This window comes from Uloborus diversus, unplaced genomic scaffold (genome assembly GCF_026930045.1).
Source record: "Uloborus diversus isolate 005 unplaced genomic scaffold, Udiv.v.3.1 scaffold_538, whole genome shotgun sequence".
In the NCBI taxonomy this organism is placed as follows: Eukaryota; Metazoa; Arthropoda; class Arachnida; order Araneae; family Uloboridae; genus Uloborus; species Uloborus diversus.
Window position 1 is genome coordinate 108,435 of NW_026558723.1, and position 17,368 is coordinate 125,802.

The window sequence follows — 17,368 nt, forward strand, 5'->3', positions numbered from 1 at the left end:
ACTTCCGTTGCTTCAGCAAAAGACTGGGTGTCTGCTCCAATAACCTAAAATAAAATTTCATAACATTCAGTAACTCCGTTAAACATTAAAAATAATAATAATTAAGTTTAAATAAATATAACTTCTTACATCGTTGTCATCAATTTCATAAAACTCTTGAGTTGGCTCTCCTATTAACTGTAAAAGAGAAATAAGTTGTAAAATAAACAAACTCGATTAAGAAAACAAGTAAACTCAAGTATAAATTATAAAAGCTAAAAAAAACATATAAAAGTAAATACATGAACAATTAGAAATTTTCAAATACTTACGTCATCGTCAGAATCCCGTAACTCTTCAGCATACTGAAAAGAGAAAATATAAATTAATGAACTCGCCTGAATATCCTTATAGCTAGAATAAAATGAATGACACAAATCTACTTACATTACTAGAATCTTCATCCAGTTTTCTCTTATTTCCTAAAGGCATATTGAGCATGCAACAAAAAAACGGGCTACAGAGTGCAACCAAAAAAGCCAACAAACTGTAGCTCAAAAAAAACGTCAACTGAGATAGCCAACTGCGAGAAGTGGTATTTATGTGGTCTAAACTATGACGTATACGATGTCGTCATCAGAAAGCTCACCAATCCCATTAACGGGACGACATGACGTCAACAAGAAACAATCAGCGCCCTCTAACACAGTCATATTGCACAGGGATTTAAATCCTGTTCGTTCTTGTCTAAAACAGAGCCTACGCAATAGAGCGGAACCTGATATGACGCAGTATGAGTCATATCAGTTCAATCGTTCGCTCTACATGTTTATGCAAATCTGGGAGCGACTTCAAATAAGCAATGCTTGTTTTAAATTTCATTGGTTTTGACTCACAGAGGGGGAAAAATTAAAGCATTTACCAATATGTCTTTTTTTTTCTTTATAAATGTAATGATGAAATTTTTGTTTTTTTTTTTTCTTTCACAAGCATTGTTTTAATTGAAATATATTTTCTAACTTAGAGTTCTTCACGGATTTTATTTTTAAATATCTACTAAATGATTTTGTAAAAATACTGTAAGACAATAAAAACACAAATTTATTCTAAGCAATGATATTTTATTTGGAAACTAGTTGTTTAATACATATTTATAAACTTTCTTTTTTTTTTCCTTACATATTTACAAAATAATTTTTATACATAAATACAAAATTTTATTCAAAATATTCAAATGCATCTGCTGGGCATAGCTTCTCTCGGGCTGATCTTAAAACTTTATTTAATTGAGCTTGTTTCAAAAAGGATTCTGTAACATACATTGCAGGTTTCATGTTCAGGAAGGGCTGTTCTTCCCATAGCTTCTCTCGAAATGATTCTGCGATATCCTCTATTTCAATTGTAAAGGCTACCGAATTGAAATCCTCAATGCGGTTCCCCCACAATTCCTCAGCTAACATTGTGGGCTGTTTGAGACCTTTTTCTTTCATGATGCTGCATATGATGAATTCCAACACGTTGAAAAGGTACTGGGAACCTAATCCGCTATCTAGAGATTCAGGTAGAGGGTTCTTGGCTATAGGTGTTTCCGCGATCGAACTGTAAACCGAAAAAAATTCCATTCCTGCAAACCGATGGTCTAGAAGAATATTGGAGATAGGATTGTATTGGCGGATCATTTCCCCCCACTGCTCTGCAGACAGTGTTAGGGATCGGGTGTTCGATTTCTCTGTTTGTGCTAAACGGGTAAACTTGAATTTCGCAAAATCGGAACTCTCGATGGTCAGCTCATGTTCAAATAATGTATGCAGTTCTCTGTCTGTCTGGGGCACAGCTTTTCTTCCAAGGAGGTAGGGAATCCACCAGGGGCGCAGAGTTATGCCTTCGGTCGTAGGGTAAAACTTCTCCCCGTGTTTCTGAAACTTCCTTACATGAAGACTAACAGTTGACTTGTAAGTAGCTGCATACACGAAGACATCCTCACCCATGGGAAACAATCCTTTCGGTATGTTTTTCTCCGTGAAAGGTATCCCAGTTTCTTCATTTTTTGAAGATTTAGCTATTCTTTGCGGTTCTTCACTTTTTCGTTTCAGACTGTTAGAGTTCATCGTGAAATAAAAATGTAGATCTTAGCTCAAGCGCTGTGCGAAGGAAACTGATGTCTGGTGTGAGCTGGAGATCTTATATGCTTGCTGAAATGATCTCTGATTGGTCAAGTTTTCTTTGACGTCATTGATGACGTATATAACTGTTGCTTAAGTAGCAAAATCTTTTGTTCGACGTAAAACATGTTAGAACGTGTAGGAACTACACACCAGACGTCATTAAATTTTTGTTTTACAGAAAAAACATTCAAGTCTTTCATAAAATAACGTACACATAACGAAGTCGCCATAGCATGGTTGGTAAAGCGCGCGCCAATCATCTATGGTTCCTTTATGCATTAGGGTCTCAGGTTCAAATCCCGCCAGAAACATTTTTTATTTCAAGAAAAAAAATTAATAAAATAAATACATATTCACAAAAAAGTCATAAAAATAATCCGATAGATGGCGCCAGCATTTATTTTCCATAATATTTCCACATTCCTTTTTTGTTCCTTCGAAAACAACTCTTAAAAACTAGATTCACAATTAAGCAGTTTTATCATTCATTATCACTAGATGGCGCCACCAGCATATCTTCCCAATTAAGTTCACACTTTCAGTTAAGCTTTCTGTCATGGCCCTAGTCTCCGATAGATGGCGCCACTACTGAATGTTATCCATTTAAAGCTTTATTATCCTTCCTTAGTAACTGCCTTCTCCGGTCTACTGGTTAGCGCATCCTCGTTGGGAGCGAAAGGTTCTGGGTTCAAATCCCAGGGAGAGCATTTTAGAATATTACTCTCGTTAATATTTCAGAATAATTTCAATAAATTTAATTAGGCTAATCACCCATTTAAAGAAAACAAATTAATTAAACAATTAAAAAATAAAAAATTTGCATAAATTAAAAATTAGCATTTACATTAATTAAGTCATTAAAATTAAGACATGAATCAACATGTCTTATGACGTAGTACAAGATGGCGTCCTTCCAAAAGCGTGACGTCATAGATGACGTCATCATACCCCCATGAAATATTACAAGAAATTGTGTGACGTCATCCTAAAATACCCTCGTAAAAGACTACAAGAAATTAGTGACGTCATCCTAAAATACCCCCGTGAAAGACTACGAGAAAATTCCAAGATGGCGGACGACCACGCCCCTTCAGGAATGTTGAGTTGTTTTCCTCCTTCTGCCTACTATAGTGGCGGGTCTACTACTGGCCGGCGTGCGCGCATTGTAAATCAGACTCTTACATAAATATCACAGCTCTGGAAATGTCTCGTAAACGAAATTTTTATGAATCAGCCGTGGAACTTTCTCAATGAACTTACCATTAGAAACCTTTTGAATTTTAAATTTATTTTTCCCTTTTCAATCTACAGGGCGGGAATAAGGGGTCTCACTACTTTCCCGGCGTTGACGAGCATGCGAAAACAGCTCTGTTTTCAAAAATTTTTATCTAATTAAGGAACAATTTTAGCAAGTTGATTTTTTTTGTTTCTACAAATACAATGCATAATTTAGTACCTTTAAACTGATTTTAAATACAAATACAAAAGTGACGACCAGCAACAGGCTCTGGGCCCAGCTAGACTGGTCCTAGTCAATTTACAATCCCCAGTGAAGATCAATGGCCCTCTTAAAACTATCTACTCCCTCGCTCATTACCACCTCTTCCGGTAAGCTGTTCCAAGGTTCCACTACCCTGCTAAAATAATAATTTTTCCTAATATCCATGTTAGCCTGAGATTTAAACAGCTTAAAACAATGACCCCTTGTCCTGTTTTCAGTGCTAAACTTCAGCCCCGTAACATCTTTCATTTTAATAAATTTAAACAACTGAATCATGTCCCCTCGGTCTCTTCTTTGCTCAAGACTGTACATTTTTAGCCGTCTAAGCCTGGAATCATAATCTAAGTGGGAAAGTCCATTTATTAGCCTTGTAGTCCGCCTTTGAACCCTTTCCAATACATTAATATTTTTCTTAAGATAAGGAGACCAAAACTGAACAACATACTCCAAATGGGGTCTTACCAAACTTCTATGTAAGGGTACTTCAGTGGTCAAATTCGACAGGTGGTCAATTTACAAAGGGTTTGTTATATGATTCTCAGTCAAATTTGGTGTATATTAGTGATCAACATAGACAAGTAATCAAGTTACAAGGGTGGTCAACTTTACAGGTTTTACTATAGTTAAGACTATGATGTAAAACGCAATTTGATTTTCCACCAAATCGCGAAAAGTTAATACTTTCACCGCGCATGATTCTGACTTAAATAATGGGCCTATGTTTTCCAAAATTGGCTTAAATTACAGCCAAGTGTCACAGTAAGATGCTATACATATTTTATTTCAGCTCATAAAGTAATAAATATTTACCTGTCCTTAAAAAAATATTTTTCTACTAGTTTTAGTTAAATTGAGGTATAAGTCCTAAAATAGTTCCCACAAAATATGTGCACAAAATTTCAGAGCAGTAGAAAAATAAATTGTTCAAAGATTATGCAAGTGATCAGAAATTATACGTTTTGAGAAAAACGCTTCTAAAGTTCGAACTCAGAATGCTCCCCAATGTAAACAGTCCCTACTATTTTATTAATTAATTCAGAAGTATTTTAATGATTATTAAAAGTTTGGTACCAAACTGTTTAGAAAAGTATAAGGATAATTAACATATATTTTCTTCTAAAGATGGGCTTTTTGATGTTAAAAAGTCCTGAATCCTTTTAGATGTTTATATTGGTCTTTGTCAAATGTGTTTCAACCTCTGTCCTTTAATTTTCCCATCATACACAATAAATAAATAAATAAATAAATAAATAAAAAATAAATAAAAATAAAAAATGAGTGGTGTTTCGATGAGTCCAATTTTCCCCAATAGCATTGAATTACCAATGTGCTGCTTCTTTCAAAATTTTAAGACGCGTCACTTCTGTTTCAGGGGTGAGATATATTGCACTTTCTCAAAAAATTCTAACTGAAAGAGTTGCAAGAAAAATTACTCGAAACTCTAAATAAACGAAACTGATATCTTACCGTTACATAAACGTGGAGTTTTACATCGGGGTTAGGATCATCTTCCATGGTTTTCGCTCGCATTCTATCCACCATTAAATCGATGAGTGGTCCTATGACAAACAAATGAAAAGTTTGAACAACAATTAAGGAAAATGAAAATCAATGAAAAACGGATTCTAACTGTTGTAATGACATTGGTTTTTCTTCCCAGCAATAAGAAGTAGGAAAAGGAATATCAAAAACTAAAGCGCTTTCAGTAAAAGTGCAAGTTTGAACTAGTTTGTAAACTTCTTGCGCCATCTTTGTATGGATCGAAAATAAACGAGCTGATTGTGCATCACATGACTTCTTTTTACACCAATTTAATGTTATTTCCCCATCATTGCAATTTTAATGTGATTCAAGAGATAACTCTCTAAATATCACCAACAATGGCCACATTGAAACCAAATTAAAAAAAAACTTAATTTGAATTTTGTCATTTTGAATTCAAATTATGTTTTTCGCAATCACGAGTGTGTGTATGTAGGCGTGTGTGTTTGTGTGTGGGGGGTATGTGTATGTGGGTGTAGGCATGCGTGTTTGTGTGTGGGGGGTATGTGTATGTGGGTGTAGGCATGTGTGTTTGTGTCTGTGTGCAGGCATGAGTGTGTGGGTAGTTGTGTGTATGAGTGTTTTTGTGTGTGGAGGCGGGGTATGTGAATGTGTGTAGGCATATGTGTTTGTGTCTGTGTGCAGGCATGAATGTGTGTGTAGTTGTGTGTACGTGTTTGTGTATGTGTGTGTACGTGTTTGTGTAGGTGTCTGTATGTATGCGTGTGTATATGTGTTTGTGTGTGTATGTGTGCGTGTGTGTGTGGAGGCGGGGTATGTGTATGTGTGTGTAGGCATATGTTTTTGTGTCTGTGTGCAGGCATGAATGTGTGGGTAGTTGTGTGTACGTGTTTGTGTATGTGTGTGTATGTGTTTGTGTAGGTGTCTGTATGTATGCATGTGTATATGTGTTTGTGTAGGTGTCTGTATGTATGCATGTGTATATGTGTTTGTGTGTGTATGTGTGCGTGTGTGTATGTGTGGGTAGTTGTGTGTACGTGTTTGTGTATGTGTGTGTACGTGTTTGTGTAGGTGTCTGTATGTATGCATGTGTATATGTGTTTGTGTGTGTATGTGTGCGTGTGTGTGTGTAGTTGTGTATGTATGCGCGTGTGTGTAGGACATGGATGCAACCTGGAGACGGCTTTCGCTATAGGAGCAGCATCGTGAGGAGCCGGTCGAAGGTGATGCTGCAGTGGTTGGAGAGGTGGGAAAATAAAATGATAGCACGCCAAAGACAGTCAAATGAAAGCAATAAGCAATCGTGATTGCTCAAAAAAATCGCCAAATTTGTCGCCAAGTTGGCGACAAACTTGGCGACCAAAAGACTGGCGATATATTGCCAAATGTCCGCCAAATTATAACACCACTTGAGTTTGCATCGAAATTAACAATGATTTTCACCCATAAAAGGGCAAAAGACCCCTTTAGAAACAGCCGAATGCAACCAAAAGGGGAGGTGCACAACTAGACTCCACTAGGCGTCTACGTACCAAATTTCAACTTTCTAGGACATACCGTTCTTGAGTTATGCGACATACATATGCACATACACACATACGCACATACATACATACGTACATACAGACATCACGAGAAAACTCGTTGTAATTAACTCGGGAAACTCCAAAATGGATATTTCGGGCGTCTATGCGTTCTTAGGTACATGTGGTCAGGTCGAAAAAAAAAAAAACTCAACATTCATTTGGGGGTGAGCAAAATGGAAATTAAGGGCGATTTTTGAGTGAAATTTTTTTTCGCGAATACAATACTTCCTTTTTTGTAAAAGGAAGTAAAAATACGCAGTTTAAATTTCATCATGTACTCTATCAGAGGTAGGGGAGAGTTGTACCTTGGGACACTTGTGCCATGGGATATTGCTAGTTTCCAGGGCCCGACTAACTGAAAGTGAGGCCCTAGGCCATTTAATTTCGAGGCCCCCTGAATGCTCTATAACCTAATCCGCATGCATTTTTGGGGGCGCTTTTGTCAATCGTAGAACTAAGTGAATCATTTATCATGTGAATTCATAAGTCCCCTTCAGGGCACCTCATGATTGTGACATGGTAAACTCTCTACTGGCAGAATTAATAAAAATTCTCCCTTAAGAAAATTCTCTTCTAAAAAGTCAATATTTTTTAATTATTACTTTAAAAATGAATGTATTTTGTTTCATAGTTGTAATCAGTGGCGGATACAAGGGGAGGGTCATGGGGGTCATGACCCCCCCCCCCCCTAAACCGTCGACAATAGTATCCGTCTACGGTGTGTTCAACGCTTTATGAATAAGATGTAAAATATTTCAATTGTCTTTTAAATTTATTAACTACTTTGGAAAGGACATAAATATTTGAAATACTACATCTTTTCATTGCTTATGAAATCAATTTATAACGTTTATGCTCTATTAAGTGGTGCTTGTATTGACACCCAAGCAGTTTCAAAAAATTTTTATACCCAGAAACCGTATGTTCGTTCCGGGGGGGGATTCTTCAGCATGACCCCCTTAAAATGGCAGTCTGTATCCGCCCCTGGTTGTAATGCTATACATAACTCTTTAAGTAATTTGATGCCCCTTAGGAGTATGAGGCCCCAGGCCCACTGATTGTAACAATAATAAACTATCGACGACAGTCAGGGAAAAGATATTTATGAAAAATATTTTTATAAATGTAATTGTTGCGTTGATGCAGTTGTTTGAGAATTTGCAGTAATGTACTCTGCCGTGTGCAGGTAAACGGCAGTATCTGCAGAAATGAGTTTTCGAGATATTTGAAGAAATGCGTGTTGGATTCAATGGTAATTATAACAAAAATGTTGGAATTAGACGTTTTTTTCGCGCCGTTCTTTCAGGGGAAACCAAATAAGCGAGTTTGTGCAGTAAAAATAACGTAAAATAGATGACAAAAATGCAAAAAAATGAAAAATGAAAAATTTGCAGTTACTGCCCTTTACCTTCACACGGAATACGTGTTGGATTCAATGCTAACAAAAGGGAAATGTTGGAATGGTGTCGTTTCCTTCAGTCAAAAGTACTACTTTTAGTCATTAAAATGGATAGAATGAGAGAAAAAAAAAAAAAAACAATTGAATTTTGACATCTTGAATTCAAATTATGTTTTTCGCAATCACGAGCGTATGTATGCGCGTGTGTGTTTGTATAGGCGCATGTGTGTGGGTGCGTGTGTGAGTGTATGTATGCATGTGTGTGAGTGAGTGTTGTGTACGCGCGTGTGCGTGTAGGCGTTCGTGTGTGCGTGTATGTAGGCATGTGTGTAGGAGTGTGTGTAGGTGTGTGTATGTATGCGTGTGTGTTTGTGTGTAGGGGTTATGTGTATGTGTGTGTAGGCATGTGTGTTTGTGTCTGTGTGCAGGCATGAGTGTTGGTAGTTGTGTGTATGAGTGTTTGCGTGTGTGTGGGGGGGTATGTGTATGTGTGTAGGCATATGTGTTTGTGTCTGTGTGCAGGCATGAATGTGTGGGTAGTTGTGTGTATGTGTGTGTGTATGTTTTTGTGTGTGTATGTGTGGGTGTCTGTATGTATGCGTGTGTCTACGTGTGTGTATGTGTCTGTGTATGTGTGTATAGGTGTGTGTGTATGTGTTTGTGTGTGCGTGCGTGCGTGTGTGTAGGACATGGATGCAACCTGCAGACGGCTTTCGCTAGAGGTGCAGCATCGTGAGGAGCCCGTAGACGGTGATGGTGCGGAGGGTGGCAAGGGGGGGGGGAATCAAAAGACGCCAAAAACAGTCAAGTGAGAACAATAAGCAATCGTGATTGCTCAAAAAATAACATGGACCCAGAAAATACTTTCATTTTCCCAACAGTTTTTTTTTTAAATTAATTCTTTCTTTAATTAATTCTTCTGAACGTCCGATTTTCCAAACAAGGCGTGGTCTTGATGACGTCACAAATGATGCACTTCGCCGCATCTTTTTACTACGTTTCCATGTTATGATAATCAAGCAGCGAATTAAATATTGCGCTCTACGCTTGCTATCAACCCTTTCGTTGCCAGTACACGTGAGTAAAGATGCGAATTAAATATTTTGTACTGTGAATGGCAACACTGAATGGCGTTTCATCATTTGTGATGTCATCAGCAGAAGCCGAAAACAATGAAAGCGCTCCGATTTAAGTAATTTTTAAAAAATATTAAACGTAAACAAATTTATCAAAAAATTGTCAGATCCTATGTTCTTAAGCATGCTCTTTCAGAAAAAAATACTTTTAAAATTTCAGAAACGACCCCATTAGACGTTTTTTCGCTCCTTTTTTTTCAGCGGAAACAAATAAGCAAGCTTGGGCTAATGTGCAAGTGATTATAAAAATGCAAAAAAAAAAAAAAAAAATTAATTTGAATTTTGACATCTTGAATTCAAATTATGTTTTTCGCAATCACAAGTGTGTGTATGTAGGCGTGTTTGTTTGTGTGTACGGGTTATGTGTATGTGTGTGGATGAATGTGTGTGGGGGGGTATGTGTATGTGTGTGTAGGCATATGTGTTTGTGTCTGTGTGCATGCATGAATGTGTGGGTAGTTGTGTATGTGTGTGTGTATGTATGTGTCTGTATGTATGCGTGTGTGTAAGTGTTTGTATGTGTCTGTATGTATGCGTGTGTGTAAGTGTTTGTATGTGTGTATGTGTGTGTATGTGTTTGTGTGTGTATGTGTGTGTAGGCATATGTGTTTGTGTCTGTGTGCATGCATGAATGTGTGGGTAGTTGTGTATGTGTGTGTGTATGTATGTGTCTGTATGTATGCGTGTGTGTAAGTGTTTATATGTGTGTATGTGTGTGTATGTGTTTGTGTGTGTATGTGTTTGTGTGTGTGTGTGTGTGTGTGTATGTGCGCGCGTGTGTGTGTAGTTGTGTGTGTATGTGTTTGTGTGTGTGTGTGTGTGTGTGTGTGTGTGTGTGTGTGTGCGCGCGTGTGTGTATGTAGTTGTGTATGTATGCGCATGTGTGTAGGACATGGATGCAACCTGGAGACGGCTTTCGCTATAGGAGCAGCATCGTGAGGAGCCAGCCGGTCCACGGTGATGGTGCGGAGGGTGGCGGTGAGAAAAATTAGCGTAACGCCAAAAACAGTCAAATGAGAACAATAAGCAATCGTGATTGCTCAAAAAAAAAAGAAAAATTTGCTGTTACTGCCCTCTACGTGCACACGGCAGTACACGTAACAGCATTTTCTCGTGATTTCTCATTTTCGACTGAATAAATTATACTGGAGTTTACATTTCTAACTGATCGAAGCTCGGGTATTGGACTGAAAAATATTTTTCACGCTGAACTGAATTAAATAGCAGAATTGAGCCATACCAACTTTAGCTTTGATACTGAATTTAGTATCGAAATTGAATTTATATGCAGCACTTGCGATTCTTTCCATTTCTTTCCAGTACGCCTTCGCCCATGAGGGCACATACAAGTCACATTTTGCCTGGTAAAGAAAAGAAAAAAAAATACAGATAAAGAAAAATCAAGTAAAAATTCCTAAGTCATGTTCCACACATTTTTCCTAGTGAAAAAAGAAAAAAAAATATAAATAAAGAGAAATCAGCTTAAAATTCCTACATCATGTTCCACACATTTTTCCTTATAACATTTAATTAAAAAAAAAACCTATTGTATTATCAAAATATATAGGCCCTCGATATAACAATATATCCCTCTACAACAATATATTTCTTTGGTCCCCAAAATATCGTTCTAGCGAGGTTTTACTGTATAAAAAAAAGAAAAAAAATTACAAATAAAAAGAAATCAACTTAAAATTTCTACATCATATTCCACACATTTTTCCTAGTAAAAAAAAAAAAAAAGAAAGAAAGAAAAGAAAAAAGAAAAATACAAGGAAAGAAAAATCAACTAAAAATTCCTACATCATATTCCACAGACCAAACATAAACTGAAATGCATTTTATGGTTACTTTTAGTCTGTCCAAATTATGGCTATTATAAATATGAGTTGATCTAACAACCTTTTTTGAGCCATTCGTATCAACTTTAAAATGTGAACATAAAAAAAAACCTCACTAGGGAACTACACGAATAGTTGTAATAACGAACAAAATTAAATAGGTAGAAATCCAAAAAGTTAATTGAGACATTTTTTGGCGTAAAAATTATTTGCCCTCCTGCCGCCGTTATCTTTTACTAATAATAAAGCTGAAAGTCTCTCTGTCCGGATCTCTGTCTGTCAGGATCTCTATGACGCTCATAGCGCCTAGACTGTTCGGCCGATTTTCGTGAAATTTGGCACAGAATTGGTTTGTAGCATGGGGGTGTGCACCTCTAGTTGATTTTTCGAAAATTCGATTTTGTTCTTTTTCTATTCCAATTTATAAAGAACATTTTCCCGAGAAAAATTATCATAAGATGGTCGAGTAAATTACCAAGTTATCATAACGTGGAACCGTAACATGGGCACAAGCCAATTGGCGAGAAATTCACCATACATCATTTGTAAATATACAGGCGAACCAAAAGACCTTTTAATTTTCTACTACGGGCAAAGCCGTGCGGGTACCACTAGTCAAGATATAAAGCCTTAAAATCAGTTGAAATTTTAAGACAAGCACTATATTCAAAGACTTGGCGAGAAATTGAAGATATCAATTGGTTTTACCGTCTGCATGTGATAGGATATCCATCTGCTAGCAGGGTCGTCGAGAGTCAAGACTCTGGCTCTTGTCAGTTTGGTCTTCGCTTAACCCGCTTAATAATTACTTGCAATATTTATGCCACTCCGATTCTGAGACGTGTCCCTCCAAGGGCCGGGCCCTTAGTTACCGACTAGGTTGACAATAAAATGACCTCTCGTCGGCCCTTTCTGCAAGGTGTGTGAAGGATGTCTTCTGTTATTCCCCGAGACCCGCTAAATTTGGCGACTTTTCTAAAAATTTTAACAGACTTTAAGACGTCATATTTCGATAACGGGGACACGAGGGCAAAAAATTTAAGCGTCGAAAAACATGTTCTACTACGTTTTTTTCGGTTGCTACCTATTTATTTTTTTTTCATAATAATACTGGTTTTCTGGTCAGTATTGGGATAGAAGAGACATAAAGTGAATCTGAATATCATAAATGGTTATAAAATATTCAAAAAATATGCAACTAGACAAATGTGTACACTAGGGTGGTTCAAAAATACATGTAAAAAAAAAGTTTCTCCTATATAACGGGACATCCCTCAATATTTTTAGACTTGCGGATAGCAATATACTGGAAGAGTTTTAGCTACCTATTTCAACTGAAAGAGGGTGCTCAACCCCCTCCCCTAAATTTCATCAATATGGGGAGAGGGGTTAAAAAATACATTGGACTAAAAAAACAATGCTATATATTATAATGTACACTAGTAATGTGCACATACATTGCAATAAAATAATTATTTACAAAAAAAAAGCTGGGAAAATTAAATTCTTCTAAATTTGACATTTTCTACGCTACGGCTAATGTTAAATTGAAGGGTCATTGAGCGCCCTCTTAAAATTTGCACAAGAAGCTAAAATTTTTACAGCATAATACTAATAGTAAGTCTAAAAAAATAAGGGGTGTCCTTAACTCTAGCTGAAAAAAAGTTTTTTTGAACCACCCTACTGTAGTAGTGTCGGACTGACGTTTCAAATACGTCATGTTGTTCGTTAGATTACGATAATTTATTTTACAACCTATGTAGAAGTTGGAATTTAATCAAAATAAAAAGCGAATGTTTGGCAAACTTACAGTTCAGCTCCCATCATTTAAAATGACTATTAATGGCTATATAAAACTTTTAATAAACTCTAAAAAATTTATTCGGATATACCATAGTTCCAAATAAACGGGAGCCGGATAAACGAGGCTGCTCTACTGTATTTAAATTTATTGTTTGTTTATTTGTTTGCTTGGCTCTGATCCCGACTTAAGTTTAGAGCTTTGAATTAGTTTGCTAATTGACTGTTTACTGCCAAATCTATTGAAAAGAGTGAATATATATATATATATATATATATATATATATATATATATATATATATATATACGTAAATATATCGGTGAAGAAAACAAAACCTACCTCGCGGCTCACTACGTCATATAAACGGGCCACATCATTCCAATTATTCAGTTCCATCCCACTATGATTTGACCAATAGGAGTAAAGAAACTATAAAAAGCAAGAACAGAGAAATATCAATACAAATTTCGTTACAATAACACAAATATTGTTAGATCTGAGTTCGAATATGCATTCATTAAGGAATGGTGCAAACACAGGTGATTACGAGAAAAAAGGAGAATGTTAGCTGAAATACCACTAAAAAATTGTTGTAAAAATAGCTAAACAGTTGAAATTATTTTTATGTAAAATTTATTAAACTTGTACGCGAATATACATTAAATACATGTGTATATAATAAGTTTTATGTATTAACTTGTATGCGTACCTTATATATGTATAAAGAAAGTGTGCCAAATAAGGAAAATCTAAAGTTCGAGGTTCGAGGTCTAATATTTCTTCCATTTCATACGACTCAATTGGCTTCAAATTTTGTTTATTCATCAAATAACTCATAAAAAAATTAGAAAAAAAAATCATTCCGTGTGAAAATTTAATTTTAAACTATGTTTGTTAGCTGAACAAAAATGGCAAATTGGCCTTATTAGGAACACGAGTCCCCACCCGAGAGCCACTTCTGGAAAAAAAAAAAAAAAAAGACGCCAAAAGGTACGATTAAACTAAAAAAAAAAGTAAATTGAAAAGTTCTTAATTTGTCAATATAAAAACGTATAAAACAACCTTTGATAAACTCAAAACATTACCAAAATTTTATATTTACCCCATTGGAAAACAGGAACATCAATCGTCACATTCAGAGCACTGATAAGGCGTTTTGAAATATAGGAGTGTTTTTTGGTCACTCTTACGCACTGTTTTTGCACATTGTGTGCAGCACATGCATCAGAGGAGTATACTACCGTGCTAAACTCAAAAGCGGTGTCTGCAGCTGAGTTCAAAATGAGAAATTACCCTTTAAAGTTGTGTACCTCCCTGTATTTGATTCAGATGAAATGTTTTCAGAATTTTTGAAAAAAATATTTTCCACTAACAAATGACCATAAAACAATGTACTTGGGTAAAATATGTGGTGACGCCATGTATTGAACCACCTGGTGACAATAACTCAATTTTGACAAAAAGTGCAGATACGACTTTTGTGCTTAGCACAGCAGTATATCCTCCACCCAATTCTTCGTTGTTTCCTTCAGTGAAAAGTACTACTTTTAGTAACTGAAATTGATAGAATAAGCAAAAATAATAACATGGACCCAGAAAACACTTTCATTTTCCCAACAGTTGTTTTTTAATTTTTTTTTTTTTAAAGTCCGATTTTTCAAACAAGGCGTGGTCTTGATGACGTCACAAATGATGCACTTTGGCGCATCTTTCTATTGCGTTTCCACGTTATGATAATCAAGCAGCGAATTAAAATTGCGCTCTACGCTTGCTATCAACCCTATTGTTGCCAGTACACGTGAGTAAAAATGCGAATTAAATATATTGTAACGGATTCGGTGAGACTTCCAACTTTCTTGAAAGGATGACACAGTTCTTGATAAAAAACACAGGAAATTTATTTACACTATGTACAGGAAATATCGTCAACAACTGCTAAATTATTCATCAGCAATTAAGCAATTATCACACAACACCGTAAACTCAACGTTTACACACGTATTTACTTCCAAATACGAAAACAACACAGCGAAATGCCTCGCGATAAACAGAGCTAATCCACTCGCAGCACAAATTCTCAATCGAAACTAAACTTTTTATCCATCGCTAACGGCTTATATATACACACCGAAAAGAAATCTCAAAGATTCCAGAAAATGCTAGAACGTTCTACAACTACACTTTCATTGATAAAATCAGTGAATGAAATAAGAAAAAAAAGAATAGGGGGATTGTATACTTCGGCCGAATGTTAAGGGGTTGTATATTCATTACGGGAAACTATTTACAGGTTACGTTACTACAATAATTACTATTTACAGGATTTGTAACAATATTGTTCTGTGAATGGCATTTCATTATTTGTGATGTCATCGGCAAAAGCGTAAACAATAAAAGCGCACCTAGTTAAGTAATTTCTAAAAAATATTAAACTTAAACAAATTATTTAAAAAATGATCAGATCTTATGTTTTTAAGCATGTGCTTTCAGAAAAAAATCCTTTTAAAATTCTGGAAACGACCCCATTATGGCTTTATTAGGTTCAGCGTGACGAGGGAGTGGGGGGGGGGACACCTGTTGTCCCGGGATTTTTTAAAATAAGAGTTCACCTCTCATTCATGAAGGGACGTAGGGGTAAACAATATGGAGGGGGGGGGGCGGAAAAGTCATTTGTGACGGGCTTCAAAATTTCTGTGCACGGAGCGCGCACAGAAATTTTGAAATCAGGGGATGATTGGGTTAGTCCACTTTTCTAAGGTTATCAAATGACAGGAAAAAATGAAGATACACAGCGATATTTTTCTCCTTGAATTCGTCAACTACATAAATTAAGCTTTCTCGAACAGTTAATACATTTTTTCTGCTATTAAACTACAGTGAATCATGACCATACAAAATTTACACTAAAATATGAACAGGAAATTTTGACAAGACTCTTTTGTAAAAACTGTTGGGCCGCACTACCTGTTGATAGCAAACTGCTTCTTGATAACGCTTTGTCAGTTAGACTCTCTGAGACCGATAAAATAATTATCAAGTGAAATTTTGTATCCTGCATGGAAAATGGGGTTTGGCCTTGTTGGTCTACATAGCTTTATTTGCGTATTCACCCTATATAAATGCTGCATATGAGCCTAGGGAGGTTCAAAAAAACTTTTTTTCAGCTAGAGTTGAGGACACCTCCTATTTTTTTTAGACTTACTAATAGTATTATGCTGTAAAAGTTTTAGCTTCTTGCTCAAATTTTAAGAGGGTGCTCAATGACCTCTTCATTTAAAATTAGCCGTAGCATAAAAAATGCCAAAAATTTAGAAATTTTTTTATTATGCGGCATGTAAAATATCCCTTGGGTATTCGTTTGGCTTAGAATATCCCTCGGCTAAATTAAATTCCTAGTGCAATTTCGCATCAAATGAGAGCCCAGGTGCCTTCACCTGGTGGAAACTGGGCGTCAAAAAACTACTACTTTGTCATGCATCAGCACCTTAATGGTGACACACGAAAGACTGATGAAATGTTGGGGAGCGCACTAGGTCTAATTTTGGCCCAGACGCCTCTAGTTATACAGCCCCATTGGAAAGAAAAAAAAAAATATGTAGCATTGTTTTTTCAGTTCAATGTATTTTTAAACCTCCCTCCCAATACATTGGAAGTTTGGGGGAGGGGGTTGAGCACCCTCTTTCAGTTGAAATAAGAAGCTAAAATTCTTCCTGTTCTTTTTTTTTTTTTAATTTTATCCACAAGTGTAAAAATATTGAGGGATGTCCTGGTATCTAGGATAAGCCTTTTTTTTACATGTATTAATGAACCACCCTAATATGAGTCTCACTATTCAACTTCACCCCCGACCTCTACATGCGCTGAATTGACGAGCAATAACATGAAAGGTGAAAAAAAAAACATTACCTCATCTTGTGCAATATATTGTTTGGCAGCGTCAGACTTCAGAATCTTTCTTATCTGTTTTCCCAGCTTCGGACAGATAGGACTGTATCCAAAATACTAAAATATATTAAAATCTCTGGTAAAATAAAACATACAGTGTTATTAACAAAAAGAAAGAAAAAAGTGAAGAAGAAAAAGCAATGAAAAGTTCTTATTCACTCTGCTGCGGTCTGTAGTTTAAAACTAGGCAAAATGATACTCGCAATTCGCAACTCCAGAGCTTGAATACGCTACCTTGTGGTGATTAATAATACTAAAGAAAAAGGTAAAACATTCTATTCCACGTGTTTTCTTTGGGGTAAATTACAGGCTTCAGACAGTTTGTGGTGTAATGTAATTTCAAAAGAATAGAAAAGAAAGCTTCCCGCAAACACGATGAAAAATTACTGTCATTCACTAAGCATCAAAGCAAGTTATAAGTTACGGTATTTGTTTGTTTTACCTTTTTCATCCGCCATTAGACAGTGGCTGCAGCTCCGCTCGTAGTTTATTGGAGTTGCGAATAAAAAAG

The 17,368-nt window shown here is 36.1% G+C and overlaps 1 protein-coding gene across 1 annotated transcript in view; it reads right to left on the reverse strand.

The window, feature by feature from the left end:
- The window catches only part of LOC129233576 (prostatic acid phosphatase-like), a 39,618-nt gene extending 22,710 nt beyond the window's left edge, over window positions 1–16,908 (reverse strand). Inside the window, exons 1-4 of the mRNA XM_054867586.1 lie at window positions 16,819–16,908; window positions 13,252–13,341; window positions 10,510–10,630; window positions 5,113–5,204 (exon numbers count right to left, since the gene is read on the reverse strand). Coding sequence (XP_054723561.1) covers window positions 5,113–5,204; window positions 10,510–10,630; window positions 13,252–13,308 — 270 coding nt within the window. The 5' untranslated portion in view covers window positions 13,309–13,341; window positions 16,819–16,908. The remainder of the gene's footprint in view (window positions 1–5,112; window positions 5,205–10,509; window positions 10,631–13,251; window positions 13,342–16,818) is intronic.
- Window positions 16,909–17,368: the final 460 nt, after the last annotated feature.